The sequence below is a fragment of the Nicotiana tabacum genome, chromosome 7 (assembly GCF_000715075.1).
Source record: "Nicotiana tabacum cultivar K326 chromosome 7, ASM71507v2, whole genome shotgun sequence".
In the NCBI taxonomy this organism is placed as follows: Eukaryota; Viridiplantae; Streptophyta; class Magnoliopsida; order Solanales; family Solanaceae; genus Nicotiana; species Nicotiana tabacum.
The window spans coordinates 178,415,591-178,429,430 of record NC_134086.1 but is presented as its reverse complement, the minus strand read 5'-3'; the positions used below and the strand labels follow the sequence as shown (position 1 = coordinate 178,429,430).

The 13,840-nt window shown below is 35.6% G+C and overlaps 1 protein-coding gene across 1 annotated transcript; it reads right to left on the bottom strand.

Annotated features, from left to right (window-relative positions):
- Positions 1-1,427: 1,427 nt before the first annotated feature.
- On the bottom strand, positions 1,428-5,745 carry LOC107765918 (glycerate dehydrogenase). Its single transcript, XM_016584619.2, has 13 exons — positions 5,416-5,745; positions 5,232-5,315; positions 4,356-4,496; positions 3,605-3,726; positions 3,443-3,524; positions 3,097-3,169; positions 2,928-3,019; positions 2,742-2,816; positions 2,549-2,656; positions 2,261-2,338; positions 2,053-2,097; positions 1,777-1,891; positions 1,428-1,685 (listed from the first exon to the last, which is right to left on the bottom strand). Exons 1-13 carry the CDS (start codon positions 5,536-5,538, stop codon positions 1,663-1,665), a joined length of 1,161 nt encoding a protein of 386 aa, XP_016440105.1. The 5' UTR covers positions 5,539-5,745; the 3' UTR covers positions 1,428-1,662.
- Positions 5,746-13,840: the final 8,095 nt, after the last annotated feature.

The window sequence follows — 13,840 nt, the reverse complement described above, 5'->3', positions numbered from 1 at the left end:
AAGGGATGGGGCTTGGGAACGGTAAAGGTGAAAGGAGAGAGAGGAGGATTTTTCACTAAATGCGGGTCCCACAAGTGCCATTTGGCAAGCAATCACTACCCTCACTCAATTATTACATGGCATATCTCACTCAAAATAAAATTTTTCTGCTTTATGTATACTTGGGCCTGAGGCCGTAGTTTATGCTTTATGCATTTTGGGCCTTATGCCGTAGTTATGTATACGTATACTTGGGCTTGAGGTCGTAGCTTGTGCATATATATATTAGGCCCGAGGCCGTAGCTTATTCAGATAAACAGGTTGTTCATCATTCAGAATAGGGAGTCATATCCTTAATTCCTTTGTTTAGTTCAATTATTAGTTATCATTTCAGTTATCAGTTATCATTTCAGTTATCAGTTATGAGTTCAGTTATCAGTTATCATTTCAGTTATCAATTCTCAGTTATCAGCTTAGTTTCAGTTTCGGCATTTATAATTCTTTTATTCAGTTGCGTTACATACCAGTGCAATTCAAATGTACTGACGTCCCTTTTGCCCGGGGCCTGCATCTCACGATGAAGGTAATGATTTACAGGTTGATGATTCAGAGCGCTAGGATTCTTGTACCAGCTATTTTGGTGATCCTTAGTTCTTTCAGGGAATTATAATTATCTTATAGTCTTCACTATTTTCAGACAGTCAATGTTTTCAGTAATTCATTAGAGGCTTCATAGACTAGAGTAACAGTTAGACAGAGTCTCAGGCTTTTCATGTTAAGCTATGTTGGCTACAAATATGTTTCAAAATTGTATTAGTATTTCCGTACTTTGATTTATATCATCCAGACTTTCAGTATATCAGCATGTGTTAGTTTATCTTCCGCATTCAGTATGTTATGATATCACATGTTGATTCAGCCAGCCAGTTAGTTTGCTCAGTCACATGTAGTCGGACACCGAGTGCCGTGTTACGTCCAGGCCCAGATTCGGGGCGTGATATTAAAAGAGCCTTTATGTATTTTGCCTTAAAGATTTAATATGTTTTTACATATATATGTATACACTCGGTATTGAATCCATAGACTCTAGGCTACGTTCGCCTCTGATCTTGCTTATAAACCATGTAATCACTCATTTTTTCCAACAAGACCAGCTCAAATTACCTACACCATGTAAGTACTCATTTTTTTCCTAACACTAGCTACTTTTTTAATATTGTGGTATTCGGACCAGCTCAAATTACCGGATATTACCTTTCACCAACACATGTATCTGGTAATTTTACCTACCAAGGATACTAACCACTCTTATTCTCCAATTCACTTATAGGTATTGGAAAATATTGAATCTTTTCTTGATTAAGAATTAATCACGAAGTTTAGAAGCTTCTCTACGATAAACCTGTTCTTTTGAGCAACTGCATCTCTTTTAAGGCCATGGAATAATGTTAACCTCAACATGGTAAAGATTGCTTCATAAATATCAAATCAAGAAAAGAGTCTTAGAAATCAGAGATTATGTGTTTTTGTGTCCTAATTATAGTAAATCAAGTAAACCAATATAGACAAATGAGTGATACATGATAGCCTTGCTATCAGCTCCTTTTCAAGTTTGAAATAGACATCTCCAAGTCTAAAATTTCCAATAATCTGGCATATGTTGATCCTTTCAACAGTCCAAGCTCAAAGCTTTGAAACAGGTAAGCCTGCAATAGTGAACCAATTCTATTTAGTGAAACCCCTCAAGCATATTGGATCAAATTTTGCAGCTCTAAGGAATTTGCATATACGCGTTACCTAAAGTTTTCGAGTTAACAATGCTTGGACATGCAGCAGGAGGTTGAGAATTCTCATTTAAGAATGCATCTACGCTGTTTGGATTACCCCAAACTGGATAGCCTTTAATTTTTCCCTGTGACATCAACAAACATATGCATCAGTCAGAATGGAAAGCACCTATTTTGTACAGGCTGATGCCATAACACTCGGTATCAGTAGCTCGTGCATATTAGCAAAGTAATATATTAGTTCAACGTGATAAGTGGAAAACGATCTTTCTGTAAAATTGCATACCAGGACATTCAGAGCAGCTAGTGTAGCCATTCCCTCACGAGTCCACTGCATTAAGAATCAGGAGAGTTAAAACTTGTTTTAAACAAGACGGCAACCCCATGAAAAAGAGAATTGGTGAATTAGATGGGAAGTAGCCGTCATAGCAGGAACATTCCTTCTTTGTTTCCAGGTTAAGGACAGATACTATACAATTTAAGTGCATGATTACCTTAGAAGCAGAAGCTATGTGCGGTACCACAACGGCGTTCTTCATGTCTGCAAGACCAGGTTTCATGTAGGGCTCATCCTAACACAACATGATAATTAAAGAAGAGCATTACTTGAATGTACAAGACAAGGGAAGCATCCATACTGTACAAGAATAGATTATTTGGTAGCTTTCCCCTTGCTAGGAATGGTGCATCCATACTTTCTCATTGACCATCGGATATGCCTTTTACATGTTCATAGTGGGAGAAGGGTATCACCAAAATAAATATACTACTATTGCGATTACCTCAAAGACATCAAGACCAACACGGAACATGGGATTTTCCCTCAGATGCTCAACAAGAGCTACCTCATCAATCACAGGGCCCCTACTGCAATTCACAAGTATTGCTTCCTGCAAGTTCGAATTGATTAATATCAAGATATCGCATTTGTATAAATCAGCAAAGCAAAATATATATTTGTGCAAATGATTTTACCTTCTTCATCATTGCAAGCCGTTCTTTGTTTACAAGGTGGTACGTTGTTTTATCAAGGATTGGATGTAGACTTATCTAGAGAAACATTTTGGTCGGAGATTAGATCTTGATTGAGAAATCCGCTACTATATCCAGATAGATGAATAAGAGATCTAAAAATGCACTCTTGACGTAGAAAATAATTACCACATCAGCCTCTCGGAGCACCTCCTCCATGGATGCAGCTCTTTTCCATGTCACAGGCTGTTCACCACTGGCTTTCAGGAATTGACCATAGGCTGCAAACGCAAAAGAACATGAGTAGATGAAATGAGCTTGAGAAGTTTGTCAATGTAGTGTACTGATCAAAACATGCCTGTCACAAATTTTTCTAGACGAGTAGCTTGGTACAGGTCGTAGTAGATCAAGTTCATCTTGAAGCCTTCAATCTGTTGCAATAAAAAACCAAAGTTCCTCAAATTAACATAGCAAATTTACATACAATTACTTGATCTTGATTTTCAGTGAAGATGAAGTTTGAAAGTGAAGCTCATCCTAAAATAAACATGTAGAGCAGAGAATAAACGTGTCTTTAAATTGTTTTCAGCCAACAATTTCAGAAAACAAAAAAGTTGAGATCAATATTTGTCAACCAAATAGCACAAGGCAAACCTAGTTTCACAGAAAACTTAAGAGGATAAATCTTAGTAGCTGATTATTACCATCATTCTAGCATAAGCAGATCCAATACGACCAGCCCCTATTACACCAACAGTTTGTCCTTTAAGCAAGTTCCCCACAAACCTGGAATAGACAATTAATTTAGTTATAGACCTGAGCCGACACAAGAAATAGAAGGTAATTGAGATTAAACAGTTACATACAAATGTGGAAGCCATCCTTCATATTTTCCAGCTCTCATGAACTCATCTGCCTCCACAATCCTTCTCGCTGCTGCTAAAGAAAGTGAAGCTGCTAACTCTGCTGTAGTCTCAGTCAGTACTCCCTGGCCATCAGAATATTATGTGAGAAGAGAAAATTATGCCTTTACAGATATGTACATGTCAGTTGCCATTGAGATCAAAAGTAATATTTCTTGCATCATTTACCATATCAACCAAGTCTATTTGGTCCGATAAAATCACTCCTAGCGCAATTTATAAGCTACAGATTACTTTGATACACATGTAGCAAGTTCAGGATGACTTTTGTGCCTCATTTTACTAAAGAAATGTTTTACCAGCTTCATATTTAAAGTGAATTGGAGCATTTCCTCATAACTGAAATTCCAAATAAAAGACCTCTCACATGAAAAAACAAAAACTTGCTGTTGTTAAGAGGAAATATAACCGACTATAACCTCCATATATACTATATGTGATGTGTTGTGTTAAATGGCAATTGCCAGTGTATCGGCATAGATTCAGTGCTTCTGATAAGTCCAAAAACTACTGTAGATAACCTCAGAGCAATCAATCGAATATTGATTAATATGTAATCGATCAAACACTATATGATCAGACATGATATAAATTTAAAATTACCAGGTAACATGTCTTATACAAAGTTACTGCTTATTGTAGTAGCAAAGAAACTGGACTACTACAAAGCAAAAATGAAGAAGTATAAACTTACAGGTGTGTTTCCAACAGCAACACCGTACTTGTTAGCAGCTTCAACGTCAACATTGTTGTATCCTACAGCCATGTTACTGAAAGCTTTCCCTCCAGCCCTGCTTAATGCAGAAAATAGTGTTTCTCCCCAATCCTCTGTCAACTGAATATTAAAAACCCAAGAAAACAAAAGTATTTCAGTTCCACTTCTATACACTGATAGTGTAAAAAGATTTTTTTTAAATCACCAAAAAGATAACTACAAATAACTAATTCAACCTAAAAACTAGCTCGCGAGGTGAAGATGTCTAAACCATATAAGGAGACAACAACTAATTCCTTCAATCAATATTGGACACTTGACATCTGGCGTGTGGACAATATAAGGAGAGGAGAACTAAGTCCCTCACCTAAAGTGAGACACTTAACACTAAACATAACCATAAAAAAAGATTCTATTGTAAACTATTATACAACAACAACAAACCCAATAGTTTTTCACGAGTGGGGTCTGGGGAGGTTAATATGTACGCAGCCTTGCAGCCTTACCCCTACCCCTGGAAGGACAGGGAGGTTGTTTCCGATAGACGGCTAGAGAACGACCGAAAAAGAAAAGGTAATTGCAACAAGCAGGAATAACAGCAAGATGAAATAAGATCGAATCCAAGAATACAGCCAAACTCTAGGTAGTAATAGCCATCTATGAATAAAAGATATCATAGTAACACTAATGCTAGCGAATTGAGTAAGACAAGCAGAAACGCTCGTCTATCTACGAACCTTCTACCCTAATCTTTGACCTCCACATCCTCCTGTCTAGTTAAGTCCAGATCATTTAGAAGAAAACAGGAAGCAAAACCCGAAAGCAAATCACAAGCTATAATGCATGTATGATCACCTGTCCAATGACTCCATCGCACCTATCTCCAATAAGAGCAAGAATGTCTTCAACCGATAGAATAGTTTTCTTCTCAGTGCATATCTACTCATTATTACAAAATCAAATGCATTAAATCAAGTTAATCAAACCCAGAAAAATGAACAACTTGAAAAGAAATATGGAAAAAGAATATATATGTTACTTCAAGACGACAATCTTGTTCAATTAGAAGATTAATCCATCTAGTCCCAGGCATAGATTTTGTGCTGATAACTCTGTATTTCCCATTTGGATTCCACACTTCAATTTGAACTGGCTTTGCCATCTTCAATTCTAACGTTTATGTCTCTGCTCTCTGCTTACTCACTCACCACTTTATTTCCTTCTTTAAATGAAATCTTCTGGTTTCTATTATTCCTAAATATATAAATAAAATTGCAGGAAATTATCAGGTGCATTGCAGAACACTACAAAATTTTCGATCATTAATGAAGGGATGCAGTGGAGAAAAAAATGTGGTACGTGTCGGATTATGGTTTGTTGATGTTTAGAAGAATGGTATGTTGGAGTTGCAGGGAAACCTGTATGGTTGAATTATTTGTGATTTTAAGCTGAGGACCTCTCATTTTGGCAGAGGATAATGAGACTCTGAGTTTGCGCCACGTAAGTTGGCTGCTATCTTTATTGAACGACGACAAAATTTAGCCATTTTGCTCCAAAGAATTGTGAATCACCAATTTTAGAGACTATATGCTACATGTAGTACACAAGAGTGGTTGCTCTGATGGTAAGCAACCTCTACTTTTAACAAAGAGGTTGTGAGTTTGAATCTCCCAAAAACAAGATGGGAAGTTCTTGGAGGGAAGAATGTCGGGTTTCTATTTGGAAACAACCTCTCTACCCAAGGTAGGAGTAAGGTCTGCGTTTTAGAGGTTGCAATTTTATCATGCACAATGCACATGTATTATTTAAATGTAAAATTTCAATTCTATAATAGTAAAACTTCTCTTCTCTCAGTATTATGGCTAATTTTTTATTATTACATTAAAAAATTACTCGGTACACAACTAAGCTTTCGTCAGGGTCGGTTCAACGAAATTGGCGGTCTAAAGCCGAACATTAAGAAGATGCCCGATTATTTATTTAATAAAATCGTATATATTCTAATGATTTCTTTTCCTTTTTGTTATGTAATAATAGTTTTATGGACCGTTTTGTAGGTATGCCTTTCACTCGGTTACTTTTAGCTTCCACCATTGAAGATATCTAGTAACTCTACTTACCAAGGTTTCGAATTCTTTTTATAAGAAATATCCGTGGTTAAGAAAACGTTCTTATAAGTTCCCAACATCTACTGATCGTAACTTTTACTATTAAAGTAGATTTTAAAATAATTTTTACATTTGAAATAGTTCAAGCTTATTTGAATTTAAAAAAATGACTTGATCTACTCTTTATAGGAAATAATTTACTTTAAATTAGAAGAGATTTTGTTTTTATTTTTTTATTATCAATGTCATCATCAAACTGTTATTTTGTCATATTGTATGTTTATTATAAAATTCAAGTATTTATCCTAATAACCTCTATTTTTTCTAAATAACTTTTATATCCAAAAAGAAAAAACATAAATCTAGTAACTTTTTCTAATAATTTTAATAATAAAAAATTAATTAATAATAAAATCGGGGCCTTCAATTAGGGGGGCCTAAAGCAATTGCTTTAGCTGCCTCCCCCTTGGGCCGACACTGGCTTTCGTCATGCGTGGAGATTGAGGAAAGGCTAAAAATTACTCGGTTGAGTTAGTGTACATAACTTTATCTTTCACATATGCATATTACAAAAACTTAATTTTTTACGACTTGAACTCATGACGTCCTAATCATACCCCAAGGGCGGCCAGAGGATAAAGCCACTAAAGCGATGGCTTTAGGCCCCAGAATTTTGGGGGCCCCAATTTTTATTTTTTAATTCTTATTTGATGTTCGATATTTAATTTGGGGCATTGATTAATTCAAATTCGTACCGTGTAAAGTCCATTAAAATGGAAATTGTTCCTTATAAGGGACTTTTTTTCAATCCAAATACTGAAATCGAATACTTCCGATTAAAGAAGGAGATATGCTATCCATCCCACCACAACTCTTCTCATGAGGCCCCAAATCTTTTTAAGAAGATATTAAGTATTTCAAAGTAGAAAAGTAAAATATTTTATATAAAAAAAGGATTACATTAATCATTAGAAAATATGTTATATACTTTTAAACTCTATTTTTTCCTCAGATTTTCATCATTGCAACAAGTATATTGATATCACGACCCAAACCGTTGGACCGCGACGGGCACCCGGTACCTTACTCAACCGAGTACCAACATAATGTATCTTTCTTATTACATCATCATATACACATGACATACGGGCCTAATAGGCCAATATGATCCTTTATAAACTCAAAACATAGGCCGACAAGGCCGTACAATCTTTCACGTACACGACATATGTTTACAAGCCTCTAAGAGTACATAAATGTCATAAAGGTCGGGCCAGAGTCCCGCCATACCAAACAATACACGTCTAAATCATACTAACCAAATGAGCAACTCCGAAGCAAATCGTGCGCACCAAGATCTTCCGCTGAGCTGATAGCCTACTTGGAGGGCTCTCGACCTGTCTATCGGGACTTGCGGCTGCGGGCATGAAACGCAGCGTCCCCAGGCAAAAGGGACGTCAGTACGAATAATGTACCGAGTATGTAAGGCACATAAATAAATACATAAGAGACATGGAAGAAATATAGCGTACATGACTCAACCTATAAGTCTGAATAACTTTGTAAATCATAAATTACTTTTAGCGTCATGCATATGCGTATGAATGTCATGTCGTGCATAGGTACATGTTTCATAACATCATCAGCCTCTGAGGGCATCCCATCATATCATATCGGCCACTGTGGGCAAAATCATCATCGTATACCAGCTGATCAGGTGGTGGTGCGTATATAACGCCATAACCTTTCCCATATCCCATATACATATATATACATACATATATACGCGTATATAACGCCGTTTGAATACATACATATACATATACCAGCTGATCAGGTGACGGTGCGTATATAACGACGTAACTTTTCCCATATCCCATATACATACATATATACGCGTATATAACGTCATCTGGTGATCGGTCAATGCACATAAATACAATGCATGAAAAGTACGTTAATAAAATCTTCGGAGCTTTATAAGACCATTTTGTCTTTGAGTAATATCATAAAGTAAACTCTTTTCAACTTTCATATTTTTCTGAGACCGATGAACATATGATAAAATATTATGACACACGTAAATTCAAGAATATAGATATCTCTAATACTTCTATGAATAGAGTCATTCATGGAATTTGTGAATTTACACGTTTCGTTCGTATCGTATGTATCATGCCAAAAGAAAGAAGAGATATCCTTAACATACTTAGAGTAGAAAAAACTCCGTATAATATTTCGTTGGAAACCTTTGTGGATTGAACTTAGAACCCAAAAATCGAATTAAAGGAAGGAATTTGGAATCATCAATAGAAATTCCAGCGGAATCATACCCTCTGTACTCCAAACGCCTTAGTCCATTAAAAAGGGCTTCAACTATGTATCGTCTCTCTCTGCTCACCTTGTAATTCAAATACGCAAATATGCCACATATGCTATCTTACAGAATGGACAAGACGCAGATGCCTACTCTTAGGCACAAGATTATTAAATGTAACTTCTACAATGCATAAAGATAAAACCTTTTTCAAAAAAAAAATCCCAGACCACATTTTGTGCTTCTTCTCGATTTAGATCCCTTTTCAAAAGGTAGGGAGCCATAAAATCCAAGAATCCAAGTTGAAACTGTAAACTAAAGTATTTCAAGCTACATAGGGATTCTTAATTCCTTAATGTGACACCTAGTATAAATGACTAATGAGTCATTTTGGTTGAATGGCACATGCTGCAACGTATATACTTTGGGAAGGTGCTTTTATTAATTTATCTATTTATTAGTTAATCGGGTAATGTTTCGTTATCCGGTAACTAATCTATTACACGCATAATTTAAGAATTGTTTCAACTTATTTAATACTACTCTCTTTTAACATACCTTGTACACCTTACTATCATGGCCATGTAGTACCTTGTATGGTACTAGTCCATAAATACCGGGTATTTTAGCTCGGGCCGTGTTTTATTCCAAAATGACAAACTTTGACAAAATTTGTTTTCTTAGACTTGCTCCACCTTTCACCTTCATGAATTTACTAATCACTGGTAATCCTTATAATTCCCAAATAATCTTTTCCTTGAACTGATGTCAATTACCTTACGACAAATTCAACGTACATTACTGCAGGGTGCAACATCGTCGTAACTTATTCATGCGAAGCGTAATATCACCGTAATGTAATATTATCGGGTACAACATTGTCGTACCTTAATACTGCAGGACATAACATCAGTCGTAATATATTACTGTAGAGGGTGACATCATCGTAACATATTACTATAGAGCATAACATTGTCGTAATATAATACTGCGGGACGTAATATTGCGGGGTGTAACAATTGAAATATCAAAAAATTCTATTAATACAAAGTTATCAACTTCTTGAATCATGTTCTATTACTTAAGATCATACTGCACATGAGAGCTTAAATAGTTTATGTGAAAATTTTTAAGTAATTTTATTCTCAAAAAGCTAGAAAAATCTACTTCAACTAAAAATATATATGATTTTTTTAAAAGAGCACATTAAAATTTATCTTTAGGCCACCAAACTTATTGAGCCGCCCCTGATCATACCAGTGAGGTTGTACCCTTATTTATCAAGAGAAATTTTCACAAACCACTATTGTTTAGTGGTTATTAGCTAGTTGTAGCTACCATTTACTATATTACTTCCTATAGCTATGTTTTCCATTTTTTAGAGTGTATTCGATGTATTTAAACTATTGTATTTATGAATACAGTAGCAAAACTCGGCGTGAAATAGGGGATTCTAGCTAGACAATTATTGTATTCGACTGTATTCACGATTTGTATTTGTGAATACAGTAACATAAATAGCGCTAATCGTGGTTTATTCAGTTGTTTTTAAACGAAAAGTGAATCAATTAACACAATAGACTCGTAATATAACTCAACTAACTCAATTACATCACTCATAATCTGTATTTGACGTGAAATATTCTGAATATTTTTCAACAGAGCAATCGCCGAATTCCCTAGTCCTTCCCTTCTCTGTTGATATCGTTCGTGGGTGTTTCTGTTTTCAACCAATAAAATTCGAGATTCATCTATAGTGCAAAAACATATGAATACATGCCGCAGATATATTTGAATACATAAATTATATTAATTAAAAAAACATATGAATACATTCATGGAATACAGCGAGACAGTGAATACAATGAAATATATAGAATACAATGAGATACTTTGGAATACAATAAAAAAAAAAGACAACGAATAAAATGAAATACATGGAAATACAGCGAGAAATATTGAAATACACTTTAAAAAAATAACATAATCTTCAATTTGCTCGGCCCCAAACTCCGTCGTCTTTGTTCAAGAACAACCCTAATGTCGTCTCGTCGAGAGGACCGCGATTCTAACTCGAAACGTCATTATTCCCGTTTGGATCAAGAACCCAGTCCAAAGAGATCTAGGAAGCACAGTAGACCAGTCGAACTTTCCTCTTCTTCTTTGTCTCCTCCGCAACTCAATTTGCAACAAACAGCCATAGGCCTCATTCTATTACAACTTCTAGAGAAACGATGATTTTGGCTTGGTGGTGGTGGCAGAGAAGCTTTACAGGAGGAAGAAAGATCGACGGAGGAACTTTTGAGAGCGAATCCATGAGTTTTTATGGCTTTGAAAGAGAGAGAGAGGATGGAGAAAAATCTGAAAGAATGGGAGAGAAAAATAATACAAAGCATATTTTCTGGCTTAAGGGTAGGAGGTGACCATAAATAGATATTTGGCTATAAAAATAAAAAGGTAGTTATGGAATATAATTTTCTAAAAGGGTATTTATTTAAAATAAATAAGATATCAACCTTTTCTATAAGAGGTAAAAATTATGCGTGATTGGAATATATATATATAGAGAGACTATTTTTTTTCTTATTCATAGACGTATTAGTACAAGCAATCTTAATTTAAATCTTACTTATTTCTACATACTAATTCTTATGGTTTTACAGTGGGTTCATGATAGAGTTAGAAGAAACAACTTCAGATACAAAAAGAACGTAAAAATAGCATGGGCTAGCCAGTTTTCGGACTGGTCATTCAAAAATAGTCAGCATTTGTAAAGCCATTGAAAAATAGTCACTATTTTGCTGTAACACATAAAGTTCCAGCATAATATACTGGAGATCGGTGCACCTGTATATGAACTTCCAGCATATTATGCTGGAACTCCAACATGCGGAAAGTTCCAGTATAATATACTGGAGTATTTTTTTGAATTTTGAACAGTATTTTCGTTCAGATTTATCTTTACATGAAAAGTGGCTAAATTTCGATTACTTTTGAAACTGTGGCTATTTTTGAATGGCCACTTATAAATTTGGCTATTTTTTAATTTCTCCCAAAAAGAACAAGTAATCCAGCCCAACGTTGATTAGTCTTTACTTTTGTGGGAGAAATTCAAAAAAAACCCAAATTTACAAATGGTCATTCAAAAATAGCCACAATTTCAAAAGTCAATGAAATTTAGTCACTTTTCATATAAAGATATTCAAAATCCGAAAAATACTCTAGCATAATATACTGAATCTCCAGTATACTTTGCTGGAACTCCAGTATATTATACTAGAGTTCCAGCAAAGTATATTGGATATATTATACTGGAGCCAGCGAAGTATATCGGTCCAGCATAATATGCTGGAGTTCATACACATGTGCACCGAACTCCAGTATATTATGTTGGACCGGTCTCTATTGTAGTAAAATAGTGATTATTTTTCAATGACTTGGTAAATGCTGGCTATTTTTGAATGACCAGTTCGAAAACTGGCTAGCCCGTGCTATTTTAACTACTTTTGTAGGTTAGAGATATGTTTTAATTTATTCAATTTGTATTGACTCATATAACTGTTGCGTTATCTCAATTAACAGGGAAGGTACCAAATAAAGTTCTCCTTTTTTTCCCATTATAAAATCAGAGGACATCATATTCATAAATTAAAGTTTAGAGCCAAGTCAATAAAAATTAGAAAGGGAGAATTCATACAAAGAGGAGTAAATAACATATGCAATTGGTTGGCGCATAGAAATGTTGCATGTAGCTGTTGTACAAATTTCATTTAGACAATTCTAGAATGAAGTAATAGTTTAACTAGCACTCTATAAGTGGCCAAAATGCTTAAAATCAACATTTTCTCATCTTAGCTTACATATTCATATGGAACAACAAATTGATAATAAATTTCTTGATTAGCTCGTTTATTTTATGAATATATTATAGAATTCTGAGTCAGAAACTAGTAATATCACTGTCACGACCCTAAACTCGGATCCAGTCGTGATGACGCCTCTCGTGAAGACAAGGCCAGCCAACTATCCCCAATTCGATATTAAACAGTTAAACAAAAGGAAAACAATTTAAAACATGATAAAATAATCCAACGTAGCAAATAATGTCATAAATATGTGGAAGGACAACCCAACAAAGCCCTAACCGGGGTGTCTCTAGTCATGAGCATCTATAAAACCTAATACATATCTGAAAGGGCTACAACTAGTACAAATGTCTTATATGAGACAGAAATGATAAAGAGGGAGAAACACGGGTCTGCGGACGTCAAGCAACTACCTTGTGAACTCCGAATGTCCGCTGGGAGCTCTCAACTCACACTGGCAGGATCAACAACGCTACCAAGTAAAATCAGTAAATCAATGAAAGATAGGTAAAATTCTTTATCTCAAATGTAGTTTCATGAAAAGCCTTTTTCAATGGTTATGCATGTAATTGACAGTCAATTATGAAAAGTAAACATATAAAGGTTCGCCCCTCGGGCATAGTATCAACAAATCCGCCCCTCGGGCAACATCTCAGAACAGTACCAGCCCCTCGGGCAATCACATAGAACAATACCAGCCCCTCGGGCTCAATCTCACATCACAATGGGTATCCGCGCTCACTGGGGGTGTACAGACTCCTAGAGGGGCCCCTTACGACCCAAGCACAATATCAAGCCACCTCGTGGCATCATCACTAGGCCCTCGGTCTTATATCAATCAAGCCACCTCGTGGCGTACATATCTCAGGCCCTCGGCCTCCTATTCAGTATCAAATATTTCCTCACAACATAGGCCCTCAGCCTTACTCAGTCAAAAATTCTCACAAGCCACTCGGACAGTAGTAAAACAGTCTTTTTCAGCCCAAACATCATTTAGAAATATCATTTAAGTATTAAAACTGAGTAAACATGGCTGAGTACGAACACAGTGGAAAACAACATGACTGAGTTCAAGTATAAAGTCAAAATAGTGAGGAAATATCAATAAAAATTCTCGGAGGGTTCAAATAGTTGGCACGAAGCCCAAATATGGCATTCAGTCCAAATAATGAT

What these genes read in the sequence shown, in the direction of transcription:
- LOC107765918 (XM_016584619.2), bottom strand. Translation starts at nt 5,538, where the DNA reads ATGGCAAAGCCAGTTCAAATTGAAGTGTGGAATCCAAATGGGAAATAC. An exon ending in TTGCTGTTGGAAACACACCT is followed by an intron (nt 3,727 to 4,355) that starts GTAAGTTTATAC and finishes TCTGATGGCCAG; the next exon opens with GGAGTACTGACTGAGACTAC. An exon ending in GAAGGATGGCTTCCACATTT is followed by an intron (nt 3,525 to 3,604) that starts GTATGTAACTGT and finishes TGTCTATTCCAG; the next exon opens with GTTTGTGGGGAACTTGCTTA.